At 62.2% G+C, this 13,747-nt stretch overlaps 3 protein-coding genes across 6 annotated transcripts; 2 read left to right on the top strand and 1 right to left on the bottom strand.

Moving 5' to 3' along the window:
• Positions 1-390: 390 nt before the first annotated feature.
• On the top strand, positions 391-5,024 carry TTC24 (tetratricopeptide repeat domain 24). 4 transcript variants are annotated; one of them, XM_040088188.2, is made up of 11 exons: positions 391-1,052; positions 1,346-2,179; positions 2,258-2,476; positions 2,563-2,691; positions 2,829-2,950; positions 3,066-3,182; positions 3,303-3,373; positions 3,473-3,537; positions 3,653-3,785; positions 4,025-4,198; positions 4,845-5,024. In XM_040088188.2, exons 2-11 carry the CDS (start codon positions 1,366-1,368, stop codon positions 4,942-4,944), a joined length of 1,944 nt encoding a protein of 647 aa, XP_039944122.1. In that variant the 5' UTR covers positions 391-1,052; positions 1,346-1,365; the 3' UTR covers positions 4,945-5,024. The 4 variants fall into 4 exon arrangements, 3 of the variants coding, with proteins under 3 accessions (XP_039944122.1, XP_039944123.1, XP_039944126.1); XM_040088189.2 differs by lacking the exon at positions 3,303-3,373 and having other exon boundaries at positions 3,420-3,537; XR_005704201.2 differs by lacking the exons at positions 3,303-3,373; positions 4,845-5,024 and having other exon boundaries at positions 3,427-3,537; positions 4,025-4,163.
• A 451-nt stretch (positions 5,025-5,475) lies between these two features.
• NAXE (NAD(P)HX epimerase) lies at positions 5,476-7,652 on the top strand. The gene is made up of 6 exons (XM_040088307.1): positions 5,476-5,699; positions 6,000-6,108; positions 6,457-6,567; positions 6,694-6,807; positions 6,893-7,040; positions 7,122-7,652. Exons 1-6 carry the CDS (start codon positions 5,518-5,520, stop codon positions 7,322-7,324), a joined length of 867 nt encoding a protein of 288 aa, XP_039944241.1. The 5' UTR covers positions 5,476-5,517; the 3' UTR covers positions 7,325-7,652.
• LOC120764354 (G patch domain-containing protein 4) lies at positions 7,594-10,165 on the bottom strand. Its single transcript, XM_040088305.2, has 7 exons — positions 9,891-10,165; positions 9,476-9,549; positions 9,301-9,393; positions 8,993-9,100; positions 8,774-8,877; positions 8,604-8,654; positions 7,594-8,515 (listed from the first exon to the last, which is right to left on the bottom strand). The coding sequence occupies exons 1-7, from the start codon at positions 9,964-9,966 to the stop codon at positions 7,927-7,929; spliced, it is 1,095 nt and encodes a 364-aa protein (XP_039944239.1). The 5' UTR covers positions 9,967-10,165; the 3' UTR covers positions 7,594-7,926.
• Between the last annotated feature and the right edge of the window lie 3,582 nt (positions 10,166-13,747).

Raw genomic sequence — 13,747 nt, 5'->3', positions numbered from 1 at the left:
TCACTGGGACAGGGACACCGGGACACTGGGACATCACCGGGATATCACCAGGACATCACCGGGATACTGGGACATCACCGGGATACTGGGACATCACCGGGAACCCGGGACATCACCAGGATATCACCGGGACATCACCGGGACACCACCGGGACATCACTGGGACACCGGGACATCACCAGGACACCACCAGGATACCGGGACCCCGGGACATCACGGGGATATCACTGGGACCCCGGGACACCGGGACATCACCGAGATATCACCAGGACGCCGGGCATGGGGACCCACACTGGGGAGCTCAGGGAGTGCTGTGGGTGCGGGGAGTTGCCTCACAGCGAGGGGAGCCTCTGGCTGCAGGGGGAACCTTGGGGCGCAGGGGCTGGGCACACACCGGGGTGCAGAGGGAACTCAGGGGTGAAGGGCTGCTGGGAGACTCCACGGGCTCAGCACTGTGCCAGACCAAGGACGTGGTGCTATCTGGCCCCAGGGTGCCCTGTGCCCTTGCTGCTCTGAACCCATCCATCATCCTGCTTCAAAGCATAAACGTGCCCCTGCGTGGAACGAGCCCCCAGCACCTGCCACATGCTGTTGAGACAGCGATGAGCCGGTTGTGCCATCCCTGACACGGCTGTCCCGTCCATCACACGGTTTTCCCACCCATCCATCACGGGCCTCACACTGGCACTGCTGCACTGCGTTGCCATGGCACTGCACACCACCCTGGTGACAGGGATGAAACTGGAGCCAGTGGAGCCATTGTGGGATGTGCTTTTCCAGGAACAGGCCTGGCTTTGTCCCAGCCTGTGCCACCACCTGCCACTCCTCTGTCTCTCAGAACCCGGCTGTGCTCTAGCACTAGGTGCTAGCGTCCATCACCAGGGGCTGTGACCCGCTCCAGGCAACTTTCCAGGCAGCCCAAGTGCGGAGGTGCCTCAGACATCCCGGCGCCAGAGAGCCCTGGCTTGCAGCAGCGATGCAGTGGCAGCGGCGGGGATGCCCTGTCTTTCTGCTCCCCGCTCTCATCTCCCTTTGCACCTGAAGAGCAAACAGTAAGTGTGTGACGCCGGTTATTCTGCCTCCCAAAAAGGCACCCCAGCAACATCCCACTCCATGCTGTGGTGTCCCTCCTCGTCCCACAGTGATCTCTTTCCTCTCTTGTGGCCACCAGGGTTTGTGGGAGTCCTCCATGGGCAAGGTCTTTTTCTTCCTGAAACTTTAGAGCTAACAGGCTACAAGACATCCCTAATTTTTTGTAAATAATATAAAATAACGCTGCTCATTTGAAGTGCTCCCTGGCAGGACCCTGCTGGCTTGGCTGCCTAAGCACCTCTCCCTCTTGCAGGCAGCTTGCTGCCCCTGCCCATGGATTTGGAAGATGCTGCTGATCTGGGAGTGCAGCCCACCACCTCCACACACCCTGCTGCCCCCTCTGCCCCCACCATCGCCTCCAGCCCGGCAGACCCCACATCCCCCACAGGCCCCAGCAGCTGCAAGAAGAGCCGGAAGAAAAAGAAGGCAGCTGAGACCAGGGAAGCTGCTCAGGAGGGAGGGGATGAGGCGGCAGGGCGGGTGGATGCCATCGAGGGGCTCACACAAGCCGGGCACCGGGCGCTGGCGCTGGGCTCTGGGCAGGAGGCAGTGGGCTTCTTCAGGAAGGCCCTACTCCTCTCCAGGGACACAGTGAGCCCCCAGCTCCACAGGGCTTGTGCCTTCAACCTGGGGGCTGCCTATGTGGAGACTGGGAAGCCCAAAAAGGGCCTCGAGTTCCTCCTCCAGTCCCAGCCCTCAGAGATGGAGAGCAGGGACCACTTGGGGAGCCTTTATTTCAGCGTCGGGGCGGCTCATGAAGGGCTCCGGGATTTTCCAAAGGCTCTGGAGTGTTTTGAGAAGGTCGCTGGCCACGGCGGCGCTGCGCAGGCCGGTGGCCGAGCAGGGACCTGCGTGCAGATGGGCTGCTGCTACCTGGGGATGCGGGAGCCGGCCCGAGCCGCGCGGTGCTTCCTGGACGCGGCGCAGGCCTACGCGGCGGCGGAGAGCCCCGAGGCCGCGGCCGTGGCTCTGAGCAGGGCGAGCGGCTCCATGCTGCAGAGCCGGCGGTTCCGGGCGGCAGAGATCGCCGGGGTCCTCGCCCGGTGCCGCTCGTTCTGCGAGACCATCCCCGACCCGGCGCTGCGAGGTAACGCTGCGCCGCGCCCCTTCGCTCTCAGGGCGCTGGGGAGCGGCTCCCACGGCCGCTTCTCCTCTCTGCCCCCAGGGAAACTCTACAACGACATCGGCCTCGGCTACTCCCAGCTCCACATCTTCTCCCTGGCTGCCGAGAGCTTTGAGCTGGCCCTTGGGCTGTGCGGTGCGGAGCCGCGGCGGGACCGGCGGCGGGAGGCCGCGCTGCTGCAGAACCTGGGCGCTGCCCACAACGCGCGGCGCAGCTTCGGCGCGGCGCTGGGCTGGCACCGGCGTGCGGCCGCGCTGCACGGTGCGTCACACCGCTCGCCCTGGGCCTCCGGGCGCTGCCGGACGTGTCGGCTCGGCACCGCTGGAGCCCCGCGTTCCCATTTCCAGGCGCTCTGGGGAACCGCAGGGCTCAGGGCCAGTGCTTTGGGAACCTGGCGTATGCCTGCAGCCAGCTCGGCAACCACGGGGCTGCCGCGGAGAGCTACCTGCACGCCCTGCAAGCCTTCCGCGACTCGGGTGAGGGGAGGCGCTGGCACCCTCTCGGGGGGGAGTCTGCAGCATTCGGGGGCCGAGTGGACTCAAGCCGGGTGATGCTGCCTGCCGGGGATCCCGGCTGAGCAGTGCTGGGACCGATGCAGCCCTTTGCCTCCCAGGGGACTTGCAGGGGCAGTGGCAAGCATGCGAGGGGCTGGGTGCAGCGTGCTTCCACCTGGGAGACCCCCAGAAAGCCATCAGGCACTATCAGGAGGCCCTGATTTTGCTTTCCCACTGTCAGGTAAGGCATGACAGGGCACCCCCAGGGCCAGACCGTCCCGTGCATCATGGGGCACCGGCCTCAGCCCTGGGACACATCCACTCAGCCCGTCACACGTGTGTTCTCTCCAACACAGGACAGCCCCAGAGCTGCCCACAAACGGGTCGTGCTCAAGCTCACGGATGCCATCCAGCACCGACTCCACCTCAGCCACTTCTCCTACCAGGGGAGCTGGGCATCCACCCCAGCCCTGGTGAGCACCACCCAGGGCATGGGACACTCTGGAGGGCTGGGAACTGGGACCCCAGTAGGGGTTGTGGCAAGAGGGGCCTGAGTTTGCTGGGCAGAGGGACACACGTGTTAATCCTATCAGGAGCCCAGGCAGCTGCGGTTTTGCTCCACACTGCCCCATGCCAGTAGGACACAGCTCCAGGGGAGCAAGGTGTGAGTAGGAAAGCTGCCATCCCCTCACTCCTGCCTCTGGAATGAGTTTCTAGATCACACAGGAGACAAGCCTTCCTTCCTTCATTCCATGTCCTTCAGGGAGAAAGCCCAAGCTGAGGATGAGTTGTATCTGTGTACGCCAGGAGCACATCCTGAGTATTCAGGTGAGAGGGTGTGAACTAAATGTGGGAATGAGGGATCCAGGCAATTCCTGATGGAGCTGAGGCTTTGGCACAGTCTGATACCGTGTTCTTGCCTGTTTGTCCTTCCTTCCTGGAGGCACAAGAGTGGCCCTGACTGGTGGTCTCACACTGGAGCCCTGCAACCCACTTGGCCTCCTGGGCACCTCTGGGGAGGATGATGATGGTCCCAGCTCAGCTCCAGGGTATCACAGTGAGCCCCAGGCTAACAGGTGGGCAGGCAAGGGGGAGGCACCTCCATATCGCCCCTGACACCCAAATACCTGTGCAGCACAAGGGACTTCTCCTGTTTCATGGTGAAAATCCAGAGATGTTAAAAGATGCCTAATTTTAGAGTGTGTTTGGGGTGATTCCGGCTGGATCCTCGGGAGGGTTCAGTCATGATGTGATAGGGGAGAGTTTGTCAGAGATGCTGTCCAGGACCTGCACATGAGGCTGACTTATCTCTCAGTAAGAACACCAGCCCCCTGCACGTGGCCAAGCTGCCCCATGCCAGCCTCCGGGTACCTAAGTACCACACACAACCAGAACGTCGCTTCTCCAGCAAGCCCAGGCCTGAGGTTCTCACACCACGTTCCACAGGGCATCAAAATCACCAAACCCTCCATTCAAGGCCTCCAGAGAGGTAGGTGATGCCTTGGGGGAGTGGGCAAAGGAGTGGATGGGAGGTTTGGGCTCCAGAGTGTCCTCTGAGGGAAGAGTTCATGGGTGGAGACCCCAGCAGGGCTTGGGACACTCCTGTTTCTTAGAATGGACACAACCACAAGCCAGAAGTCACGGGGACTGGGGATTTTGGCACGTCCAACACCAAAGCCATGCCCTGTGGATGGGGCAGCAGATCTAAGGGTGGTTTCCAGGACCCTGGTATGACCCTCCTGCCCACTCCTGCCTTCCAGTGCTTAAAGCAGCTCCAACAGAGCTGGAGAGGGACTTTGGACAAGGGCCCGGAGTGACAGGACAAGGGACAATGGCTTCCCACTGCCAGAGGGCAGGGATAGATGGGATATTGGGAAGGAATTCTTGGCTGTGAGGCCCTACCCAGAGAAGCTGTGGCTGCCCCATCCCTACGAGTGTTCAAGGCCAGGATGGACATGGCTTAGAGCAATCTGGGATAGTGGAAGGTGTCCCTTCTCATGGCAGGAGGGGTGGGATGAGATGGGTTTTAAGATCCCTTCCCACCCAAAACCAGTCTGTGACTCTGCAATTTGATTATTCCATCTCGCATCCCACTGGACACCCTCACTCCCCGTGACGCCTCCGTGACCTTGCAGCCTCGATGATGACCCCGCTGCCACTGCTGCCAGCTGCTGGTCCCGCCGGGGACCTCGCACGGGGACCAGGACCCTGTCCCTCGTCTGCAGCCTCGTGTGACCAGGAGGGCACCGGGGAAACGCCGTTTCTCGGAGGGGCTGTGCAGGCCCAAACCGGGGACGGGGGCGCTGAACCAACACGCTTTTGACCCTGCTCCGTTTCCGCCGTCTTTTGTGTGCCGGGGTCCCGGGGAGGGAATGAAGGGGGCGGAGGGAGCGCGGCCGGGCCCGGAGGGGGGAGCGCGGCCGGGCCCGGAGGAGGGAGCGCGGCCGGGCCCGGAGGAGGGAGCGCGGCCGGGCCCGGAGGGGGGAGCGCGGCCGGGCCCGGAGGAGGGAGCGCGGCCGGGCCCGGAGGAGGGAGCGCGGCCGGGCCCGGAGGGGGGAGCGCGGCCGGGCCCGGAGGAGGGAGCGCGGCCGGGCCCGGAGGAGGGAGCGCGGCCGGGCCCGGAGTGGGGAGCGCGGCCGGGCCCGGAGGGGGGAGCGCGGCGGAGCCCGGAGGGGGGAGCGCGGCCGGGCCCGGAGGAGGGAGCGCGGACCCTGCGCGGCTCCGCCCCGGGGTGGCCCCGCGCCTGCTCCGTGGAGCTCCGGGTGCCGAACGGGGCCGTACCGGGCCGAACGGGGCCGTGCCCGCTGCATGCCGAGCCCGAGAGCGCTGCTGGGCCTGGGGCTGCTGGTGGCGGCGGCGCGGGCGGGCGGGCGGTGCCGGGACCGGGGCTGGGGCTGGGGCTGGGGCCGGGAGCGGTGCCGGTGCCTTCCCCGCCGCGCCATGCACGTCCCCAGCACCGGAGCCGGCCCGACGGGGCTCCGCTTCCTGGGGTAGGGCCGGCGGGGAGGAGGGAGGTGGGAGAGGAGGAGGCGGTGCTTGGGGTCCGCAGGGGGCCGGGGAGGACAGGGGAGGGGACAGGGGAGGGAACGGGGTACGGGACAGGGTACGGGACGGCTGAGGGGTGCAGAGGGGTTAGGCAGGGTACGGGATTGGGGTGCAGAGCTACACGGGGGCTCAGCTCTGTGTGTGTCGCCCTCCCTGACTCATACAAAGTCGAGGGGATGATGGCAGCCCCCAGGCTGGGCCTGGCCGGGGTTTGGGGTACCCAGGGGTGCCATCTCCCACCCTAGGCAGGAGGAGGCCCAGGCCATCGACCAGGAGCTCTTCACTGAGTACAAGTTCAGCGTGGACCAGCTGATGGAGCTGGCGGGGCTGAGTTGTGCCACTGCCATTGCCAAGGTATCCTGGGGGACAGAAGGGGGTCCTGGCGCTGTGGCTGAGCTGTGCACTGCCAGGGTGGGTGCCCGGGAGGTGGGTGGAGGTCCTTGGGGAGAGTTCCAGCACTACAGGCTGTCACCTCCATCGACAAGCTGCGGGCCCTGAGGGGCAAGGAAGGGTTCTGAGGGTCCTAGCATTGTGTACCAAGCTGTGCTCCCACCTAGTTGGGCACCAGGGAGGCAGATGGTGATGCTGGGCATGGTCCCAGTCCCGTGGGCATACCAATCCCAAGTTGAGGGTCTTGTGAATCCTGGCCCCATGGTGTGGGCCCACTTACACATCATAACCCTGTGCCTCTTGCCCCCTCAGGCCTACCCACCCAGCTCCTTCACCACGAGCCAGCCCGCTGTGCTGGTGGTCTGCGGGCCAGGGAACAACGGCGGTGACGGCCTGGTCTGTGCCAGGCACCTGAAGATGTTTGTGAGTCTTGTACAGGCAGCCACAGGGTCCCCATGAGGGTCCCGGTCCCTGTGCACCCCTGTCCCACTCCTCTGGCTGCTGCTGGTGCCAGAGTGGGATTAGTTCAGGTCCCTTGTGCTCCTGCAGGGCTACCAGCCAACTGTGTATTACCCCAAGCGGCCCAGCAAGCCCCTCTTCGAAGGTTTGACCACCCAGTGCAAGAAGATGGATATTCCCTTCCTCCCCGAGTTCCCAGCTGAGGTGAGGAGCATTCCCCAGCTTGGCAGCACCTGCCCCTAGAGCTGTGGCCAGGACTGCCCTTCAGCCGCTGCCATCCCTGCCGCAGGCTGCGTTCATCGACGAGCTCTATGGCCTGGTGGTGGATGCCATTTTCGGCTTCAGCTTCAAGGGAGCAGTGCGGGAGCCCTTCGGCAGCATCCTCAGCACCCTCGAGCGCGTCACGGTGCCCATCGCCAGCATCGACATCCCCTCAGGTGAGTCCTGGCCGCGGTGCCAGAGGAAGGTGCCCGGCCAGCGCGGTCCCAGCCGCAGCCTGGTCTCGGGGCTCGTTGCAGGCTGGGACGTGGAGAAGGGGAAGGCGGACGGCCTCCAGCCCGACATGCTCATCTCCCTTACGGCGCCCAAGAAGGCGGCGATGCATTTCACCGGCCGGTACCACTTCCTTGGGGGCAGGTTTGTGCCCGCCGCGCTTCAGGAGAAATACGCTCTAAAGCTGCCGGCGTACCCCGGCACAGACTGCGTCCTGCAGCTGACCTAGAGCTGGGGCCAGAGGGGCTGCGTGGGCCAGGCTCGGCTTCAGCACTGCACACCAGGGCCCAATTCTGCCCAAGCCTGTGCTAGGAGGGCGCTCAGCGCTGCAGTGTGAGCCAGCAGGATCGAAAGGGCCAGAAAGAAGGCTCAGGTGGGAGTGGTGAGGGGCTGCAGGGGGGCTCTGTTTGGGGTTGCTGCCTAATCCAAGTGCTACAGGTCTAAAGGTGATCTGGGATCCAGGGCCCTGCCACTCATGGCACCACTCACACTTCAGGATAATCTGATTACAATAAAGATTTATTCATGCCCTTGAAAAAAAGTATTTCAGTACTCTGCAGGGTGCTGTCCTCGTGTCCCTCTGTGACAGGCCCATGGCAAATGAGTCCTTGCCCCAGGGTCTGGGGGGAACCAGGGTCACCCCTGAAGGTTCAGGTGGTGAAGTGAAGCTTGATACAGCTCCAGAACAACTTGCTTTAGCCCATGCAGCTGGGCCACAGTGCTGGGCTCCATCTGGAACAAGCTCAGAGCACCCCACGGCACCCACCAACACCGGGATCAGGACTCTTACAGCCAGGTGGGACTGGCCAGCATGGCAACCATGTCACTTGCTCACTCTGGCTCTCTCTTCCTCTTCTTCTTCTTCCTCTTCTTTGTAGGGCTGTGTCCCAAGTTTGGCTCATCTGTGTCTTGTAGAGGTACGTCTGTTTCAGCTGGCTCTTCTCTGTTCTCCTCTCCCTGTTTCTTCTTTTTCTTTCTCTTCTTTGCAGCCTTTCCCTCCTCTTCTACCACCTCCTCTTCTGTACTTAGCTCTGGCTTCTTCTTCTTCCTCCTCTTCATGACTTTCTCGTTCTCTCCTGATACCTCTTCTCCACATGGCTCCATGACCACCTTCTTCTTCTTTCTCATGACCTCTTCCTCTCCCGTCAGCTCCTCTTCTCCGCTTGGCCTCTGGTTCTTTTTCTTCCTCTTTACAACCTTTTCTTCCAACACCTCCTCCTGTTCTCTCTTTGGTTCCTGGCTCTGTGGCACCTCGGGGTTGGCTCCATCCCTGGGCCGTTTCCTTTTCTTCTTTTTGCCCTGGCTGCTCTCCGGGGGCTCCTGCTGCCGCTCCCGTTGCCGGTATGTGGCCAGGAACGCTCGTTCCTGCTCCTCCAGGCGCGCCAGCTTGGCACTCATGGTCAGGCCGTGACGGGCACCCCTGCAATGACCGCAGGCAGCAGGGACTGGCACCTCCCCAGCAGGGAACGTGCTCCCCAGCCCAGCCGGGCAAGCCCCCAGGCACTCACTTGTGCGCTGTGCGGCCCCCACACGCCTGCACCAGCTCCTCGTCCGTCAGCCTGTGCGACACAGCCAGGACCTGTCACCCCCAGCATGTGTGGGGGGAACAGTCTGGACCAGGGCTTCTTCACCTTGCAGCCCTCGTCCCTCTCCGTCAAGGGATGGGGCCCAGCCTCACCTCCGGACTGAAGAGAGGTCCAGCTTCTCCTCCTCCTCCTCACTGCTCTCAGAGCTGGCAGGCATTGTCACAGACTCCTCCCCGCAGGCTGTGAGTGTGGATGACTGCAGCACAGACAGAGGGACTGTGAGAAAGGGGAACAAGGAAAACGGAGCTCTGGGGGCCACAGCAGCAATGAGCTGGGGGCCATGTAGCCCCCAGGCTCCTGGGGCCCGTTACCTTCACGAAGCGGCCGTACAGCAGGCTCCCGCTGTTGTTGGCCTTGCGGGGCTTCTTATTGCTGATCCTGCCTCCCTGCTCAGAAAGTGCTTTCACAGAGATGCCATCCTGGGTGGGAAAAAGCAAAGGGCTTGGAAATTAAATGTCCAGCACCTCTCCACCACCACAGCCCCCGTGCAAGGTGCTGCTTGCTGACAGGGCCTGGGGGACACAGTGGCACTACAGGAGCCACCGAAGGAACCCAAACACCCTCCCCTGCCTTCAACTCCACCCCTGTCCAACCGGGGCGCCCCTGCCAGCACTCCAACCTGCCCAGCCTCCACAGCGATGTTGGCAGCGGCCTTGTTGAAGACGTGGTCCCACCAGTGGAAGGTGAAGGGCTCCGCCGCGTCGTGTCCCACCTGCGGGGTGCAGAGGAGCCGCCGGAATGGCTGCGATGGGCAGCGGGCACCGCACCAGGGCCGGGAGGGGATCCGCGCTCACCCCCGCCGTGTCGCACTTGACCTTCACGCGGATGGCCTCGGCGATGCCGTCCTCTCGGCGGCCCAGCCCCTGTCCTGCAGACACGGCAGCCGTCACCCCCGCACGGCCGGGGGGCGCCGGGGGCGGGGGTGCCGCAGCGGGTGAGGCTGACACCGAGTACTGCAGGAAGGAGGGGAGCGGGCTCTGGGGACCATGGGGGTCTGGGGTGGGGACCTGGGCGCTGCCGGGGTCTGCAGAGTCCCGGGGCTTGGGGGGGAGCTGGGGCCTGGTGGAGAAAGATGGGGCTTGGGAGGAACCCGGGGGGAGACGGGGCTTTCGGAGGGACCGGAGTCCGGGGGGAGCCGGGGGCGCTGAGGGGGGACAAGGCGCGGCGCAAGGCCGGGGACCGCGGCCCGGGACCCCCGCCCAGCCCCACCTCGGCGCCAGCCGTGCCGCCGCAGCTGGGTCTCGGCGAACAGCATCCCGCGGCCCCGCGGGGCCGGGGCGCTCATGGCGCGGCGAGTCCGGGGGATCCCGGAGCGTCTCCGGGAGTCTCGGCGTGTCCCGGGGGTCTCGGTTTGTCCCGGTCTGTCCCGAGGGTCTCGGTTTGTCCCGGTTTGTCCCGGTCTGTCCCGGGGGGTCTCGGTTTGTCCCGGTTTATCCCGGTCTGTCCCGCTCTGTCCCGGCACCGCCGCACGAGGCCGGGACGGAAGCGCGCCTGGGCTGTGCGCGTGCGCGAGGGGCGGTGCCGAGAACGCGCCGAGGGCGGTGCGGGGCAGAGGGGGAGGGATTGGGATGGGGACAGGGATGGGGAGAGGGATACGGGACACGGGGAGAGGGATCGGGATAGGGACACGGAGAGACGGACACGGGGACAGGGATTGGGACAGGGACACGGGGAGAGGGATCGGGATTGGGACACGGGGACAGGGACGGGGACTGGGACACGGGGACAGGGACGGGGACACGAGGACAGGGACACGGGGACCGGGATGGGGACACGAGGACAGGGAATCGGGGACAGGGATGGGGACACGAGGACAGGGACACGGGGACAGGGATAGGGACACGGGGATGTGGTGGGACGTGGACACGAGGACGGGGGCATACATGGACACGGGGACATAGGGGACGTGTTGACATGAGACACGAGACACATGAAGATGGAGGAGGGGGATACAGGACATGGGGGCGCGGGGACAGGGGTACACAGGCATGGGGACACACGGACCTGGGGACACGGAGAGAGACACGGTGTGCACATACCCGCATCTGCACACGTGCTCACACATGCACGTGTGTGTACATGCTCACACACATGAGCGTGTGCGCACGCGCGTGTGCTCACAGACCTGTGCACGTGCACACGTGGGTGCACACACAGACACTCGTGTGTGTGAACGTGAAACACCATCTCTCCTCACCTGCTGAGCGATGCACACACCCCTGCTGGGTGTGCCACAGGCACACGCACACACACACACAGCGCTGACTCTGCCCTGTGCACACACACACACACAGAGCTGACTCTGCCCTGTGCACACACACACACACAGAGCTGACTCTGCCCTGTGCACACACACACACACAGAGCTGACTCTGCCCTGTGCACACACACACACACACACACAGAGCAATGACTCTGCCCTGTGCACACACACACACACAGAGCTGACTCTGCCCTGTGCACACACACACACAGAGAGCTGACTCTGCCCTGTGCACACACACACACACACAGAGCTGACTCTGCCCTGTGCACACACACACACACACACACACAGAGCTGACTCTGACCTGTGCACACACACACACAGAGCTGACTCTGCCCTGTGCACACACACACACACACACACAGAGCTGACTCTGCCCTGTGCACACACACACACACACACACACAGAGCTGACTCTGACCTGTGCACACACACACACAGAGCTGACTCTGCCCTGTGCACACACACACACACACACAGAGCTGACTCTGCCCTGTGCACACACACACACACACACACACACACAGAGCTGACTGCCCTGTGCACACACACATGGAGCTGACTCTGCCCTGTGCACACACACACACACACAGAGCTGACTCTGACCTGTGCACACACACACACACAGAGAGCATTGACTCTGCCCTGTGCACACACACACACACGGAGCTGACTCTGCCCTGTGCACACACACACACACACACACACACAGAGCTGACTCTGCCCTGTGCACACACACACACACACAGAGCTGACTCTGCCCTGTGCACACACACACACACACAGAGCAATGACTCTGCCCTGTGCACACACACACACACACAGAGCTGACTCTGCCCTGTGCACACACACACACAGAGCATTGACTCTGCCCTGTGCACACACACACACACACACAGCTGACTCTGCCCTGTGCACACACACACACACACACACGGAGCTGACTCTGCCCTGTGCACACACACACACACACACACACACACAGAGCGCTGACTCTGCCCTGTGCACACACACACACACACACAGCGCTGACTCTGCCCTGTGCACACACACACACACACACAGCGCTGACTCTGCCCTGTGCGCACACACACACACACACACACACAGCGCTGACTCTGCCCTGTGCACACACACAGCGCTGACTCTGCCCTGTGCACACGCACACACACACACAGAGCTGACTCTGCCCTGTGCACACACACACACAGAGCGCTGACTCTGCCCTGTGCACACACACACACACACAGAGCTGACTCTGCCCTGTGCACACACACACACAGAGCTGACTCTGCCCTGTGCACACACACACACACACACAGAGCTGACTCTGCCCTGTGCACACACACACACACACAGAGCTGACTCTGCCCTGTGCACACACACACACACACAGAGCTGACTGCCCTGTGCACACACACACACACACACACAGCGCTGACTCTGCCCTGTGCACACACACACACACACACACACACACACACAGAGCGCTGACTCTGCCCTGTGCACACACACACACACACACACACACAGAGCTGACTCTGCCCTGTGCACACACACACACACACAGTGCTGACTCTGCCCTGTGCACACACACACACACAGAGCATTGACTCTGACCTGTGCACACACATGTGCACACTTGCCCTCTCAGTTCCAGTGCTCCTCCACTGTGGGCAGTGTCGGTTCTGATACAGCCAACCCTACAAGCTGGAAATGCTCCAAAACCCACACCAAACTCTGGTGAACATGACCAGCACCAGCCAGGCAGTGTCAGGAAACCAGGTGTCAGCTTGCTGGTGGAATTAAAAATAAACCACGTCAGAGAAACAAAAATACGACCCTAAATGTGCCATGGTCGGGTCCTGCAGCAGCGAGCTGTCAGGGCTGGCTGTGGCCACCCATGCTCTAAATCATGGTTTTTCTGCCCTTAAATGCTGCAGAATTCAGCAGAGAGGCTGAGGAGCATCATTCAGGAGCCTCATGGCTCCTGCGGCTGAGCAAAGGTGCTGCAGCAGTTCCACATGTACACACATATATATTTTCCAAGCTATCCTACTCCATGACCTCCTAACCCCAGGATACTCCCCTACTGACCCTCTCTTGGGTCACTCCATAGTCAGGGCTGTGGCCACAGGAAACTGCCCATACCATGGATCTTGGCAACAAAAAAACCTGGTTTGTTGAAAGGAATGTGGATACTGGTTTCCTGCCATCTTTCCCTCCTCCACGTTTTAGAGCTTTGATTTCAAAGTTGGAAGTGTTACACTTCCAACTGGGATATTGAGGGGAAAGGCTGCAGATCCCTGCCAGGGAAAGGGGGAGGAATGGACTGAAAATATATCCTTGACAGCAGAAACCTCTCCCAATCAATCAGCTGGATTTGCCTCTACCTGCTGCAGAAATTGGTCCTTTCATTATGTTTTAAAAGAATTAATTCTATTTATCAAGAGTAAAATGAGAGGGAACAGTCAGTGAGAACACCTTTGGTCAATTCCTTGGGGAAGGAGAGATATGGGATCAAAAAAATTCAGTCATTCCTTCAGAAGTGGGCCTTTGAACACACATTACCAGGGATTAGGGGAAGGTCTGGAGGGGGTTAAGGTTTCACTAAAAGGCTCCTTCTCACCAGCCTTCAAAGCACCTTTTTCTTCAGAGCCTGGGAAGGCCGGATCTGCATCCCCTGTAGGAACCAAAGACCAGATCCAGCTGCATCCAGCTCGCAGTGATCCCTGCCTCACTGTGTCCCGGTGCTGAGGAAGCTGCAGGCCAGACCCTCCCAGCTCTCCTTCCCAGTACC

The sequence above is a fragment of the Hirundo rustica genome, chromosome 29 (genome assembly GCF_015227805.2).
Source record: "Hirundo rustica isolate bHirRus1 chromosome 29, bHirRus1.pri.v3, whole genome shotgun sequence".
Classification (NCBI taxonomy): Eukaryota; Metazoa; Chordata; class Aves; order Passeriformes; family Hirundinidae; genus Hirundo; species Hirundo rustica.
Note: the sequence above shows the minus strand (reverse complement) of the source record. Positions and strands in the feature narration are given on the sequence as shown.

Excerpts from the sequence above, each read along its gene's own strand:
- NAXE (XM_040088307.1), top strand. The coding sequence starts at position 5,518 with ATGCCGAGCCCGAGAGCGCTGCTGGGCCTGGGGCTGCTGGTGGCGGCG. Across the intron at positions 5,700-5,999 it reads ACGGGGCTCCGCTTCCTGGG|GCAGGAGGAGGCCCAGGCCA; the intron begins GTAGGGCCGGCG and ends CTCCCACCCTAG. Across the intron at positions 6,568-6,693 it reads CCAGGCACCTGAAGATGTTT|GGCTACCAGCCAACTGTGTA; the intron begins GTGAGTCTTGTA and ends GTGCTCCTGCAG.
- LOC120764354 (XM_040088305.2), bottom strand. The coding sequence starts at position 9,966 with ATGAGCGCCCCGGCCCCGCGGGGCCGCGGGATGCTGTTCGCCGAGACC. Across the intron at positions 9,550-9,890 it reads GCGGCACGGCTGGCGCCGAG|GACAGGGGCTGGGCCGCCGA; the intron begins GTGGGGCTGGGC and ends CCGTGTCTGCAG. Across the intron at positions 8,878-8,992 it reads TGTACGGCCGCTTCGTGAAG|TCATCCACACTCACAGCCTG; the intron begins GTAACGGGCCCC and ends TCTGTGCTGCAG.
- TTC24 (XM_040088188.2), top strand. The coding sequence starts at position 1,366 with ATGGATTTGGAAGATGCTGCTGATCTGGGAGTGCAGCCCACCACCTCC. Across the intron at positions 2,951-3,065 it reads TTTTGCTTTCCCACTGTCAG|GACAGCCCCAGAGCTGCCCA; the intron begins GTAAGGCATGAC and ends TCTCCAACACAG. Across the intron at positions 3,786-4,024 it reads AGTGAGCCCCAGGCTAACAG|TAAGAACACCAGCCCCCTGC; the intron begins GTGGGCAGGCAA and ends CTTATCTCTCAG.